This window comes from Babylonia areolata, chromosome 19, assembly GCF_041734735.1.
Source record: "Babylonia areolata isolate BAREFJ2019XMU chromosome 19, ASM4173473v1, whole genome shotgun sequence".
NCBI classification, from domain to species: domain Eukaryota; kingdom Metazoa; phylum Mollusca; class Gastropoda; order Neogastropoda; family Buccinidae; genus Babylonia; species Babylonia areolata.
The window spans coordinates 54222630-54237566 of NC_134894.1; the positions used below are offsets into that span (position 1 = coordinate 54222630).

Genomic DNA, 14937 nt, shown 5'->3' on the forward strand with positions numbered 1-14937 from the left:
ATGGCATCTGAAAGGGTGGAGGGGAAGATACTTTTTCAAACCAAATGTAGTCATATAGTCTATCTGTTGTTATTTTTATGCTTGCAAAAGTTTCGTTGTGTAACCATGATCATTGCTATAATTAATTCAGAGTAACTGTATGTATTGTGGCAAGCTATATTAATTATTGCATTGCAAAGTGCAGGTGTACACACACACACACACACACACACACACACACACACACACATTAACATACACATGTACACACAGAAAGACAAGAGAGAAGGAAATAAAGATTGTTGTGATTCTGGATTCTGTGAAATGGTATAATCAATAGGTTAAAATAGAGGTTGATGCTTCTGTCATCTCAATCTGCTGTATGTTTCAGGGAAAATTACCACCTCATATTCCTTCTTCTATTCCATTTCTTGGTCATGCCATCAGTTTTGGACAAAGCCCAATTGAATTTCTCTTGGCAGCTCATCAGAAGGTTGGTAATTTGGTGCATTTTTTTATTTTTCTTTCCCAGTTTGTACTAATCAGTGAAATGATATATATTTCAAAATTTCAATAGCCGACATATAGAAAGAGATTGTTGTTGTGTGTATTACTGGTAATGCTCATGTAGAATATTTTGCGCATATTTTCCAGGTAGAGATAATAGAATATCTGAAATGCATTATGCTCATTTGAGTAGCACATATGTACACTGGCATGTAATATCAGCTTTTAAAGAAAATGTATTTACAAGAAACGTTTTTTTAAAATTCATGGACAATTATTAAGAAATGAAAACCAATCTGTTGATTTTTTTTTCATGCACATGCACACAATAATTGTATGTGTGTATGTATGTATGTGCAGTATGGACCTGTATTCAGTTTCACAATGGTGGGGAAAACATTCACATACCTGGTTGGCTCAGAAGCAGCTGCTCTGTTTTTCAACAGCAAAAATGAAAATCTAAATGCAGAAGAAGTTTACAGCCGGCTGACTACGCCAGTGTTTGGCAAAGGGGTTGCTTACGACTGCCCAAATTCAGTAAGTGATCACTCTGTGTGTGTGTGTGTGTGTGTGTATGTGTGTGAGTGTGTGTGAGAGAGAGTGTTGCCTTTGCATTACTTTGTCCCATAAATGAAAGTAATCATCTTCCAAATTTGATTGTTAAATTCATTTCACACATTGTGTTGAAATGTAAGTGTGTGTATGTGAATCAGAATCAGAACATTTATTTCTCATAGAAGTCATAAGGTCTTATTTGCAACAGCTGAACTCAAACAATTATCGATGTTTTTTGTGACAGTTATTTTTGGAGCAGAAGAAGATGTTCAAGACAGGCTTGAATATCGCAAGGTTCAGAGAACATGTCCACCTGATTGAGGAGGAGACAGTGGATTATTTCAAAAGATGGGGGAAAACAGGGGAAAAAAGTAAGTGGTCTTCATGTACATAACTTTTCTTATCTATTCATTTCCTTTATGAGTTTATCTAACTTCATGTTACACATACACATACTCACACAGTTACTCACATGCACACAGTCTCTCTCTCTTTGTCTCTCTCTCTCACTCTCTCTCTTTGACACTCACACTCACACACAAACACATGCGCACAAAATACATATACACATACACGCATGCACATGTGTTTAAATGATGTAAAAGCAATCTATAATCAAAATATAAATGAATACAGAAACAACATCCAGTTTTTGTTTTGTATGTTCATGTCATTTATTGCATGTTGTACTGAGTTATGTGTCAAACACACAAACGTGCAATGTTCTGTACAGAGAGATGTATAACGATGTGTCTATCTCAGTCATGGTATTCTTTTTTTCATCAGTCCATGGTTGTATCTTTTGCCACACCAAAACGTTTTTCCCATAATAAAGTATATTTATTAATACAAATATTTATGGTTTTTCCACAGATCTGTTTGTGGCAATGTCTGAGGTGATTATTCTGACCGCCAGTCGTTGTCTTCATGGTAAGTTTAGATCAGAATCACAGTATTCACTCAGAAGACCTTGAATATAATATAAACGTACCTGCTCACAAATTACATGAATTGGAGCGGGTTGATAATTTGTTTTGCTGTCAGTCTCTAAAAATACCTCTGTTGTTGAGATTAGATAACAGAAATGACATGCTGTTAATGAAGTGGTGCTAAAACATTGCTCTGGCACAGGGAAGTAAATGTTAGATATTTCAGTCTTATGCTCTGATTGCCTTCTGAAGAGATCTCTTGCCAGTTAAACTCTTTTTAGATTGATGTCCACATATCTGGATGTATGTACTGGTGTTGTATACTGACGTACACACGCAGTCACGCACACACACACCACACATATACACTGCACATACACATACACACACGCACATGCACATACACACACACATGCACACATACACACACGCCACACATACACTACACATATACTACACATACACATAGACACACATACATGCTTACATACACATGCATACACAACTAACCACACACACACTTACATGCACATGAGCACACTCTCTTCTCAAGTATATCATGTATGTATGTGAAGGCAAGGAGATCCGTGCCAAACTGGATGAGAGCATGGCACAGCTGTACATGGATCTGGATGGAGGTTTTACCCACGAAGCCTGGCTTCTGCCAGGGTGGCTTCCCTTGCCCAGCTTCAGGTTCGTCTAGTCCTGGAATTGTGAGAGAGACTGGAGTACCATACTTTATCCATGATTTTGTGAAATGCTTGAATTGTTGTCATTGATTATTTTGTTTTCAGTCCTTATTCTGATGTTTTTTGGGGCGGTTGTTTTCTTTCCATTTGTCTCCATCTGGTCTGTCATGCTTTTTCTTTCCATCTTTTGCCATTTTTGTACCATTTTCAGATGTTAATTTTGATAGTCAGTTTTTTTCCCCATTAGACACTGTCTGTCCATATCTGCCTCCTTTTCATTCTCTTTCACTTACCTTCTCTATCTATCTCAGTCTTGTTTCCTAAATCTCTTTGTCTCTCTTCATCCCTCCCTCCACCCCCATGTCTGCCTCTCTCAGCCCCCACCCCATACCCTCCCCACCCCGACCCTCTTTACCCCCTCTCTCAGTGTTTTCTTCTTTTCTCTATAAACTCTTTCCCGATCACAAAGAGCAGATTATGGTGGACGTTATTCATCTTTCTACAACAAACCAAATTCCTATTTCTGAATGCAGGTCACATTGCATTGGCCATTCCGTCTAAAGTTTGGAAATGATTAATTTCTTAATTGTTATTGATTTCATTTCTTCTTGGTTTTATTTTTGTATTTTTCATCTTATGTCTTTCTTTTCTTTTTTTGGTTCCAGAAAAAGAGATAAAGCCCATCTAGAAGTGAAGCGTATTTTCTATGAGGTGATTCAGCAACGACGTGATTCCAAGGAATCAGAAGATGACATGCTTCAAACGCTTATCGACTCCAAGTACAAGTATGTATTCCATGGAACCCAAGCATCGTTAATATGTATATATAGTTTATGTTAGTATCTTCACAGTTTCAAAGAAAGATGGAACACACACACACACACACACACACACACACACACACACACACACACACACACACACACACACACCCCAGGGTTCGAATTTAACTCTTTTTTTTGTGAGTACCAGTTGGGCACTCTGGACAAAATATTTGAGTGTCCAATCATGGTTTTGGGTGCCAGCATAATAAAATGAAATAAAATGTGCCAAGGAAAGTCTGTCTGCCAGGCTTCATAGTACACACGCTGGCGCTTTGATTCGTACTCCTGCTGCTTATTCTTTTAGTCATCCTGAGCTTTAATCTCTGTTTCGGGAGCCTTTCTTTTAACATTGAAGATGGGAAACATCGTTCGTCGCTAACGCACCATGAACATCAACATCCGCGAAGTGAGCTGTAGCAGACGACACTTTATATTTCGATCGACTGCGTTCGAGCTAGCTTTCTTGGTGTGTCTTTTAATTAATTTTCTTTCACCTCTATCTATTTTCGAGTGCCAACTGGGTACTCTCGACAGAAAATTTGCGTGCCTGAGCCAACTTTTCGTAGCATTTGCATCCGGGCACCCGCTAAATTCGAACCCTGCGCACGCACATGTACAGGAAGGAAAAAAATCACCTTTACACACAGACACAAAACCAGCATTTTCTATCACACTCTTAAATTTGTGACTAACCAAATCCAATCGTTGGTGGCGATTTTATTCTGGAAAGGATGCTCAATCACTCTGGCTTCATGACTTAGATGATAATTGTCATCAGAAGGGGGCTTAGGAGGTAGTGTCCTGTGTATGTTGAATCAGAACAGGTACTTCTGATCAACACCGAAGTGACTCAGCATCATTGTAGGGTCACCTCTGGTGTGTGGCCTCTTGGTGACCAAACATCCACAGTTGTTCATTGTGGTTTTAATTTCTACATTCAGCCTCTCAGTAAAATTATTTACTGATCAAGATCATATGCCCAACCCCATTATCACAGTCATGGAATGATGATCATCTTCGTTCTTGGGCTGCAACTCCTATGTTCACTCTATGTACACGAGTGGGCTTTTACATGTTCGACTGTTTTTAGCCTGCCATGTAGGCAACCATACTCCATTTCCGGGGGTATGCATGCTGGGTATGTTCTTGTTTTCATAACCCATTGAACACTGACATGGATTACAGTGCATACTTGATCTTCTGCTTGCAAATACACACGAAGGGGGATCAGACACAAACAGGTCTGCACATAATTAGGTTGATCTGCGAGATTGGAAAAATCTCCACCCTTTACCCACCAGGCACGGTAACCCAGATTTGAACCCGGGACCCTCAGATTGAAAGTCCAATGCTTTAACCACTTGGCTATTGTGCCCATACCATGAAACGATCAAAGTTTGGCAGGAGATGAAAATGTCAAGAAAACTGATCATCCTGTGACTGTATGTGTTATTTTTTTCAGGAGCGGTCGTCACCTTACCGATGATGAGATAGCTGGCATGCTGATTGGTCTGTTGCTGGCTGGACAGCACACCTCCTCCACCACCTCCACATGGCTCCTCTTTTTCCTCGCCAAACACCAGGACATTCAGGTGGGTCAAGGGCACCATCAGTTCATGTGCTCCTTGAAGTACGTCATTGTCGCGTTTTCTCCTTGGAGTTGATCTAAATGCCATGTCTGTTTTTGTCAAAATATCACAAGTTTACATGCATAACACTTGTTATTTTTCACCATCTTCGATAAAATTACACCTGTTCACGTAACCAATGATTGTACATTTTTATCATTCATTTGGGTGTGTGTAAGTGTGAGTTTTTTTGGGGGGGGGTTTTTTGTTTTTTTTTTGCTGCCCCATCATCTGCACCGTTTCAGTGGCATTACTCCCACGCCGCTCATTTAGATTCCCCCTTACACGGCCACACCTGGGTTTGTCCGTTTTTCATTTTAGTGTTAAAATGCAATGTTGGTATTGACATTGTACAGCGCAAATTGAGCATATTTTACATGGATAGGCGCTTTATGAATTAAATTATTATTATCATTATTATTATTCATGTTTGCATGACCCGAGCATAATTGTTTCCTGTCTTTTGTTGTTATCATTCATGTTTGCTTGACTCAGTATATTATCGTTCACTATTTTCCTTACAATCATTGTCCATGTTTACGTAACCCGAGTGTTTGTCACACTGAACAGGAAGCGGTGTTTGAGGAACAGAAGCGGGTGTGTGGTGATGCAAAAGACAGAGGAGAGTGGCCTCCCCTGGACTACGATGCAGTGAAGGACCTTCAGCTGCTGGACCGGTGTCTGAAGGAAACGCTACGCCTGCGTCCACCCATTATGACCATGATGCGCATGTGCAAAACAGAGCAGGTATTTATTTCTCTTCTGTTTCTTGTCTGTCTCATTTCCTTTGTGTTCATCTGTTGTCTCCTGTGTGTTTGTGTGCATGCCATCTCTGTTACCACTGTTGTTTCAAAAGGCAAGCATTAGCAAATAAGAGAAACAATTTTCTTTTGGTCTGTTTCTCAGTGGATTTTACACTGCCAAACTTTATATGTATATGTTGATAGATTGCAGTTGTGATTTGGTAAAAGACAAGATTGTAGAAGCTTATGACCTCTGATTTAATCCTTCAGGTTTATTGAGGAGAATAGAACTACACACACATGAGCGACAACTAATGATCATTATTATTATATCACTATGATTAAGTTGGTGATGTAATACAAATTAATAAGCTGTAGTGACGTAAATGGGATTTGTGATGCAGAAGAGGAAGTCATGAATTGTGCTGAGACTTTAGAATAAACAAGAAAAGGCTCCTGATATATGTTGATATGAAGCGGCGCATGTGTATCAACATTGCAGCTGTTATTTGCTGATAAAAGTACTTTGTGTTTTTTGTTTTTTATCTGAACAGACAGTGATGGGTTACACGATACCTCCCGGCCATCAGGTGTGTGTTTCACCAACAACTAACCACCGTCTGCCAGATACCTGGAAGGATCTGGGCACTTTTATGCCTGATAGGTAAGCAGCATACATCAAGGTTTGACAACATTGGAAATAGCTCAGAGTATGTGTGTGTGTGCTTGCCTCTGTGTGTGTTTGTGCGTGTGTGTGTGCGTGTGTGTTTGTGTGTGTGTGTATTGCCAAACTGTCCTTTTCCACCCTCTTCATTCATTCCTAAGATTAATGGTTGTGTAAACAGAAAAAAAGAGTTGTTGTTGGCATCTCAGCTGTGACACACAGAATAGCTAAACCATGATGCTTGAGCTAACAACCAATGTCGCATGGTTTCAAAATTTGCCTTGTATCCAAAGCAGCAATGAATTCATTATTGTTGGATTTTTTTTAATCATGCTTGGAAATTAATAGTTAACCTCTACTGAAAGATCATGAGCGCATGCTGACAGACAGATGAAATTTATTATAACATCTTGATACAAACAAATATGGATATTGGTGTTTGATTATTCCTAGATGGAATGCAACTGTGTTCTGCTTGTTTATTCATCTACAATGTTTTGATGTTAAAGTACTGGTATGTACAGAAACAGTCAAGACAAGACTGGTTGTGTGGTATCTTAACGAAGCAGATTCGAACAACTGACCTAAGGATTGCCAGTTTCAACCACAAGTCCTCCACACTACCAACTGAGCTATTAAAAAGAAAAAAGCAGTTTGAAAGTGGATACTTTCTCCCAGCTTAAGCAGTTGTTAGCTGCTTACAGTCAGCTTGCACAAACTCTGTGCTGCATTGTACAATCAAGCAGTGGTCTTAACCAAAAAGTCTTCTTCTCATGTGTGTGTTCGCTTTCCTGATATGGCCCTTTGCGGTTGGCTGGACTAAAAGCAACAGGAACAAGAACATTCTCTTTCCAACCAGCTTCATTCCTGTGTTCTTCACATTCAGGTTTCTGGACCCTGACGTGGCCAACAGCGAGAAGTTTGCCTATGTTCCCTTCGGGGCGGGGCGGCACCGATGTATCGGGGAGTCGTTTGCCTACGTCCAGATCAAGACTGCTGTCTCCACACTGCTGAGAACCTACAGACTGGAGCTGGTTGATGGCTACTTTCCTGAGGTGGACTTCACCACCATGATCCACACCCCTAAACGACCCATCATCCACTTCTCCCCCAGAACTCTGTAGTCTTCCGGGTTCTTTGTTTTTGTCCCACCTCCCATTCACTTTCTTTTTATTTTTGTTTTTGTTTTTTTTTCCAGTGAGTCTGTAGTGTTATGGAAGTCAGATTTACAAGACAACTTTAGGACTCTTTTGCCCTGGACATTCTTGGATATATCTTATATGAATGAAGCTTTTTTTTCTCTTTTTGTTTTGTTTCTTTTCAAAAGACCGTATTTCAGTGCTGGATTTATTATCTGTTAAAAGGGGAGAAAATTGTTCTTTGGTGTGCAAATAGAGATGTTTTTATTTTGGGTTTTTTTGTTAGTTTTTGTTTTGAACACTTTATAAAGCTGTGCCTTCATTGTTTCGAGTGGCGGCAGACGGATGCTGTTTCTGTGACATTCATGAAATGCAAGTTACTTTGAAGTTAACAAGTCTCATGTGTTTGAGACACGATTTGTGGTATTGACACAAGGTGGAATTCTACAGGTCATGATGATTCCACTGTAATGCATGTTCACACCTTCACACTACACATTTACACACACACACACACACACACACACACTGGACGCTAGTCATTCAGATGAGACGATAAACCGAGGTCCCGTGTGCAGCATGCACTTAGTGCACGTAAAAGAACCCACAGCAAAAAAGGGTTGTCCCTGGCAAAATTCTGTAGAAAAACAAAAACAAAAAAACTGCACGCAGGAAAAAAAAATTTTTTTTAAATGGGTGGTGCTCTCAGTGTAGCGACGTGCTCTCCTTGGGGAGAGCAGACCAAATTTCACACAGAGAAATCTGTTGTGACAACAACAACAAAAGTAATAGTAACACACACACACACACACACACACACACACACACACACTTGCATGCAAATGTGTGCAAACAAACACAAAAAGCACAAGCCAGAAATAGGTAATAGAAATCAGAAGCACACACAATTACATGCACAGATGCTTGTGCATGAATATACAGTCTATCATGCATATCATTGTGAAATAAATTTCAATGCTCCATGCTAAACTCTCATTTTTAAAATGTTTGGAAATGTTCTATGTTGTTCCGAAGCACCCCTTTTAATTTTGAGCACTTTTTTTCCCTTTTTTTAAATAATGTATTTGACAGTGCTTATATATTTTTTAATAATTCTTCATGTTTTACTTTCTCCATTTTTAATCCTTTACTCTTGAAGGAATCTGGGATCATACTGTACTCTTCAGCTCAATAATCTGCATGAGTATAGATTCTTTTCCTTTTCTTTTTTTTTCTGTTTGCTGACACTTCTTTCATCGGTTTCAGTTTCAAGAAAACATCTGATCCATACATGCTTCTCCACATCTGCTTAAAACAAAAAGAGAAAAAAAGGGGGCGTGTGGGGCGGGGGGGGGGGGAGGGATGAAGGCAGATGCCTGACCTATGCATAGACCTTCACATTGGTCGTGCCTTGACAGCTTGACAACTTAACAAATGCTGTAGGAATTAAAAGAGATGAGAAGGGGAAAAAATGTATTTTATTTGTACTTTCATTCGTACCTGTCTGCAGCTTTGTTTCATTATTGTTTTAATCAAAATGCAAGTTAAGTTAATCATGTTAAGCAATGTGTGTGTGTTTCTGTCATATGTAAAAATATGATAGAAACACACACACACACACACAGAGAGTTTTTGTGTCTTTTTTTTAATTTTAAAATAACACTCCATGTTGTGAAATAATTGTCTGAAGTGTACCTACACCCAAAATTATTTTTTGAATCCTGATTTTTTCTGTTTGAATTTGTGTTTTCTTTTAAATTGTCGTTGTTTCGAAATTCTCAAGAGTTGTATAGTCTTAATATGATCTTTTTATTTTGATTATAATTATTGTCATTGGCAGTTGACTGATCTCAGGAAATGAATATTACAATATCTATTTGTTCATACTTTTAAAGTTTTCATTCAGATTATTTTATCCTTAAAGGTTGACTGCATTCCTGTTCAGTGATATGATATTCTATTATTTTATTTCATAGTTACTTATATTTCCTGCTCTTCTTTAAAAAAAAAAAAAAATGGTCAGGCACATAAAATTTGGGTGGACAACTGATTTTTGTTAACGATAACTGTTGTGATATCAGTCTGTTCTAATTGGTGTTCCAGAGATTTATGGTTATTCACACATATGTTCAGAATCTGATCCATCATGTTGATTATTATCACCAATGTTTTGACACTGCAAGATTTTTTTTTGTTTTTCATCCATGTATTGCTGAACAGTTTGTGCCCAGTCAATAAAGAAATGAAAAATATTAAAATGAATAAATATATCATCCATATCATTCAGGTGTTATCTTTGATAACATGCATTAGATGTAGTTACCCAGTGTCGATGGATGAATAATGATATTTTATTGCTTTAGCCATACGAATCCTAGTACCCCTTGCTAGTGGAGTGATGAACAAGAGGTAACGCGTCCGCCTTGGAAGCGAGAGAATCTGAGTGCGCTGGTTCGAATCGCGGTTCAGCTGCCGATATTTTCTCCCCCTCCACTAGACCTTGAGTGGTGGTTTGGACGCTAGTCATTCAGATGAGACGATAAACCGAGGTCCCGTGTGCAGCATGCATTTAGCGCACGTAAAAGAACCCACGGCAACAAAAGGGTTGTTCCTGGCAAAATTCTGTAGAAATATCCACTTCGATAGGAAAAACAAATAAAACTACACACAGGAAAAAATACAAAAAAAAATGGGTGGTGCTGTAGTGTAGTGACACGCCCTCCCTGGGGAGAGCAGCCCGAATTTCACACAGAGAAATCTGATGTGATAAAAAGAAATACAAATACAAATTCACCTGGATGAAGGTGAGGTATCCCATCAAGCCAAGGACCCCAAGCCCTTTGGTTTGAATAAAAAGGTAATTTGTTTTTGTTTTTTGTATTAGTTTCAAGTCCTGTATTTTTATCCACTCATTTCTATACATTTGTTACCAACTGCATACTTCAACTAAATAGATCTTCAGGAGCAAGGGTGACAGGCTGAAACAGAAGTTGCAATGCAATTGAATGAAGGTGTTGAGTATTAGAGCCTCTTTTATTCCTTTCCATTAAATATATATATATATTCACACACACACACACACACAAACACACACACTCAAAATGACTGTGGTGGCTTGTAGCTGTCCTGAGACTTCCTTCAGGAATAAACACTGTACCATACATCACGGAACAAGTTTCACTTGCATCACATTGTGCAAGTGTTGTTAAGTACATGTTGGCAAGGTCATATCTAACATCTCTGTCAAAATCAACAAGAAATCAACACCTCCAGGAACATAAAATCAGAAAAGCATTATAGATCATATGCATGAGTAAAGATGTTGAACACTACCACTATAAGTCTGTCAAGCAAGGCATTTTCCATGACGTAGACGAGATTGAAAGTTAATGACAGCAAAAAGCCACCACAGATTATGCATTATACAAAGTTTGTGTCTCCATTGTATGGCAAAATCACACCAAACTTGACTCTTCTTACAATATTTATTATCATGAAGTGTGCATAGTACACATACACATTTAAGAAGACTGGGGGAAAATCGGTATCCCTGACACTCAATACACATGCAGCAAAGTTTATGCAAACTCTCAACAGAAGAAATAATCACAATATTTTACCAATCATACAAAGTAAGTTCATGAAGTAGGAGGTCTTTTAATATAGGGATGTATGTAGGTTTACAAAAGAAAAGATACACTGAAATTTGGAAAATTAAGTATAAAATAAACCATATTAATTTGTGTTCTACGTTTTGGAATGCTTTCAACTGATATGCTATTGATTCGTTTAAAAACCTGTAAATTAGCAGAAAAATAGAGCAAAAAAAAAAAAAAAATCCATACATGTACCAGCAGTGAAAACCACAATAATAAATTCATGCTTGATTGCCATCTTACCAAAAATTAATGAATCACAAATTCAAGACCACAAAAGGAACCAAAATAAAATGAGCAAACACAGAACTGATTTCCTCCACAGGCAGGTCATTCAAAATCTACTGTGTAATGTGTTGTTGACTAACAATCAAGAACACGCGTCTTTCTGTTATCTTTTGCAAGGGCACATACTGACCAATACTCCAAAAGAAAAATCAAATGTCTCTTTAATTTGTAAATTTGAACACATCAAGTTCATTACTCCAAATACATACCAGAAGACAGAATTTACTGCCTTTAATGGATATGTGAAAGGATCCTCTTATCTACTGGCTATCTGAAACTTCCAAAACAATGACAACAATCATACTTAAATGACTTTTCATCTACTAAAACAAATGTTTCAATACACAACACAGAGAAAATGTAACTGGAGACAGTCCTTTAACTCTGAAATCATAACTGACTAAAATTTCACCTGCTAAAATAAGTAGTTCCAATATAGTGTACTGAGAAAATATAACTGAATATTGTCAAAGGACTTCCAAAATCCTTCAACAAAATCTCCATCACAGAATTGCCAAATTCGGCTCAGATGCTCGACCCATTGTTGATTTTACCTGCCCTAGTTCTACAGAGCTATTCCAGTATCGCCAAATACTCTATGCTTAAAAGTACTAGTATCACTTCCAAAACAGTAAAATACTTTACATTCTAAACTATATCTCCAAACCTGCAGCTCAATTCAAAGCCAGAATTTGACACTGTCCTTGTGAAGTGTAGTGAGAGGGGCAAGACAGAAACAACTCCACAAGTTATGCCGACTAAAGAAGTATTTCTGGTTTTCTTTCTTAGCAACACGAGTCTTGAATGCCCAGCTCATTCAGGCAAATGCCTCAGTGAATTTAAAAAAAAAAAGAAAAAAAGATGAGTCTCCAACCAACAGGTGTATTCTAAATGTGTTCTGATTATTAGAAATCAACTTGAAGGGATGAATATGAATACATTTTACATCAATCACCTTTTAAAACTGACTTATGTGCATACACATGCAACCAAAAAACAAAACAAAAAAGGAAACGGAAAAAAAGAATGAGGTTGTTTAACTTCATATGAAAACAGTTCTCAAGAGCAAAACAGTAAATGCTGATCACAAAAAAATTAGCACATTAATGTGACAATATGTATCAACAAGATTAATTCATTAATGTTACTATATGTATCTTCTGTGATTTGCAAATGTTTCAGGGTGCCAAAGTTTATCACATTTTATGGAAAAGAGATAAGCAATTATTATTATGGCTCTTAGAATATGGCAGCTATACAAACAAGTCAACATTTATATCATTAAAACAAGAAGTATGGACATCCTTTGCTGCAAATCTCCATTTGTCACCTCTCTATATGTACAAAAACAAGTGAACAGTTACAATGGCATTTCTGCATCTTGCACATTGCTGAATTAACACGAATAATTAGGAAGACATGAAAATCTTACATGAAACTTAAAAGTTCATATACATGAAATTAATATTTTACATTAACATACATTTCTGCCTTGATTTTACATACTATTTTGGCAATCATTAAAAAGAGAAAAAATATATACACAAAAAGAATGTTTCTGAGCATGTTATTCACGTCAATTTGCAGATTTGCATGAATTACTGCTAACGCTTGTTTTGGAGCTTGTATTGTTTGTTATTTTGCTGGACCAGGTGAGACAATAAGGAGAACTATGTAGGTGTGGCAGTGATGAAAGGTGTGTACCAGTGAAAATGGGTGGCCAGTAAATCATAGATTAAATTACTGCACACACTGAGCTTCAATCATGAAAATGTTTGCACTATCACCAATTAGGCTTTATGTGTGAGTGAGAGAGAGAGTGCAAGTGTATGTGTGTACATCATGCAGCGGATGTTTACTGTTACAGTTGAATGCGGATGTTAGTTACAGTTGGCCAGATCAGCTGTTTTCTAGACCAAAAAGACTTGCAGTCTGGCATGCAGTAGCAGAAATTGTAACATGATACAAACTACAAAATCATTATGAAGACCAACACAAACACACATAATGAAAAACTTTCACTGAGACAGTCACATTACAACTACTACATGCCAACATACACAACTGGGGTAACAATAACAAACATGACACACTGACATACATATATGTTACTGTGTATCATATTCATATTCAAAGAGTGAATAAAAATTAATTTTAAAAAATCTCCACAGACTTAATTTCACTTTGACCGAAGAGCTGACTAAAAAAATACAGAAGTGACTACAGCAGGTGCCACAAATCCAACGACAGCCATATCACCATTTACAGTTGGCCAGTCTCAGGGAGATGAGCGCCGCACAGTAAAGTATCAGTATCAGTATCAGTAGCTCAAGGAGGCATCACTGCGTTCAGACAAATCCATATATGCTACACCACATCTGCCAAGCAAGCAGATGCCTGACCAGCAGCGTAACTCACGGCGCTTATTCAGGCCTTGAGACATGCCCAACGACATTAATGTGGTAGACTCAGATGACCCCCTGGCCAGACTTGTAGCAATGCACTACACTTGGCTCACCACCCGAACACAAAGCACAGAGTGTAAGCATTGTGAGTTCTCCAGCTGAACACTCTGAGCATCACTGTACACTGCGGGCCTCCCTGATTTTTTCACCCTCACAAGCAAATGTAAGATCACCCAGTGTGTTACGATTTCTTGGAGTGAAAGAATGGCTTGTGGGTGTTTAATACACTGACTGGGCTAAGGGTCACGCATTGCCAGATGCTGACATCACTACACCACTACAGACAGGGGACATGTCCAAGATATGGAGATGTGTCTCTCCCCTTGAAGGACGACCATAGCAGTGAAGTGATCACCATCAGGGAAAGTGATGACATTTCTGGGCTGGAGAAGGTTTTGTTGGACTGAACAGAAAACGACAACACTGTGACCTGAGAGAAGTGTGTGGTATCTGGGAGACAGCTGCAGGCCAACACTGAAGCAGAACACCACAGAACACTGGACAGTGAGTCCAACATGGATGGTGCCCCATCGCACCAATCAGCAGCTGGTAGTCTTACCCTTCTGTGCCTCCTTCCACATAACATGTCCCACCCATCAAACTCACTACTCCCAACACTGTCAGACAAACTTATTCCTCAGAAAACTAATTCCTCAATCTGGGAAAGCACTTGGGTGAAACACAGTTTGAGACAGATACTGCTGTGTTGAATGCTGTGTCGGCCTTTCAGTTCATTGCAAGATCTTCAACCATTCTGGAATGGAAGCACACAGCAGTACTGGAAGTAACAAGTGGCACCGAACGATGATTTTATTGAACAACAACATGACACAAGAGTCTTTGTATGACCATGCATATAGGAGGCTACCAT

The 14937-nt window shown here is 38.4% G+C and overlaps 1 protein-coding gene across 1 annotated transcript in view; it reads left to right on the forward strand.

Moving 5' to 3' along the window:
* LOC143294361 (lanosterol 14-alpha demethylase-like) overlaps positions 1 to 9933 on the forward strand; it is a 10504-nt gene extending 571 nt beyond the window's left edge. Inside the window, exons 2-11 of the mRNA XM_076605817.1 lie at positions 371 to 472; positions 847 to 1023; positions 1286 to 1412; positions 1915 to 1971; positions 2546 to 2663; positions 3325 to 3444; positions 4946 to 5075; positions 5682 to 5858; positions 6409 to 6518; positions 7405 to 9933. Coding sequence (XP_076461932.1) covers positions 371 to 472; positions 847 to 1023; positions 1286 to 1412; positions 1915 to 1971; positions 2546 to 2663; positions 3325 to 3444; positions 4946 to 5075; positions 5682 to 5858; positions 6409 to 6518; positions 7405 to 7642 — 1356 coding nt within the window. The 3' untranslated portion in view covers positions 7643 to 9933. The remainder of the gene's footprint in view (positions 1 to 370; positions 473 to 846; positions 1024 to 1285; positions 1413 to 1914; positions 1972 to 2545; positions 2664 to 3324; positions 3445 to 4945; positions 5076 to 5681; positions 5859 to 6408; positions 6519 to 7404) is intronic.
* The last annotated feature ends 5004 nt before the right edge of the window (positions 9934 to 14937 follow it).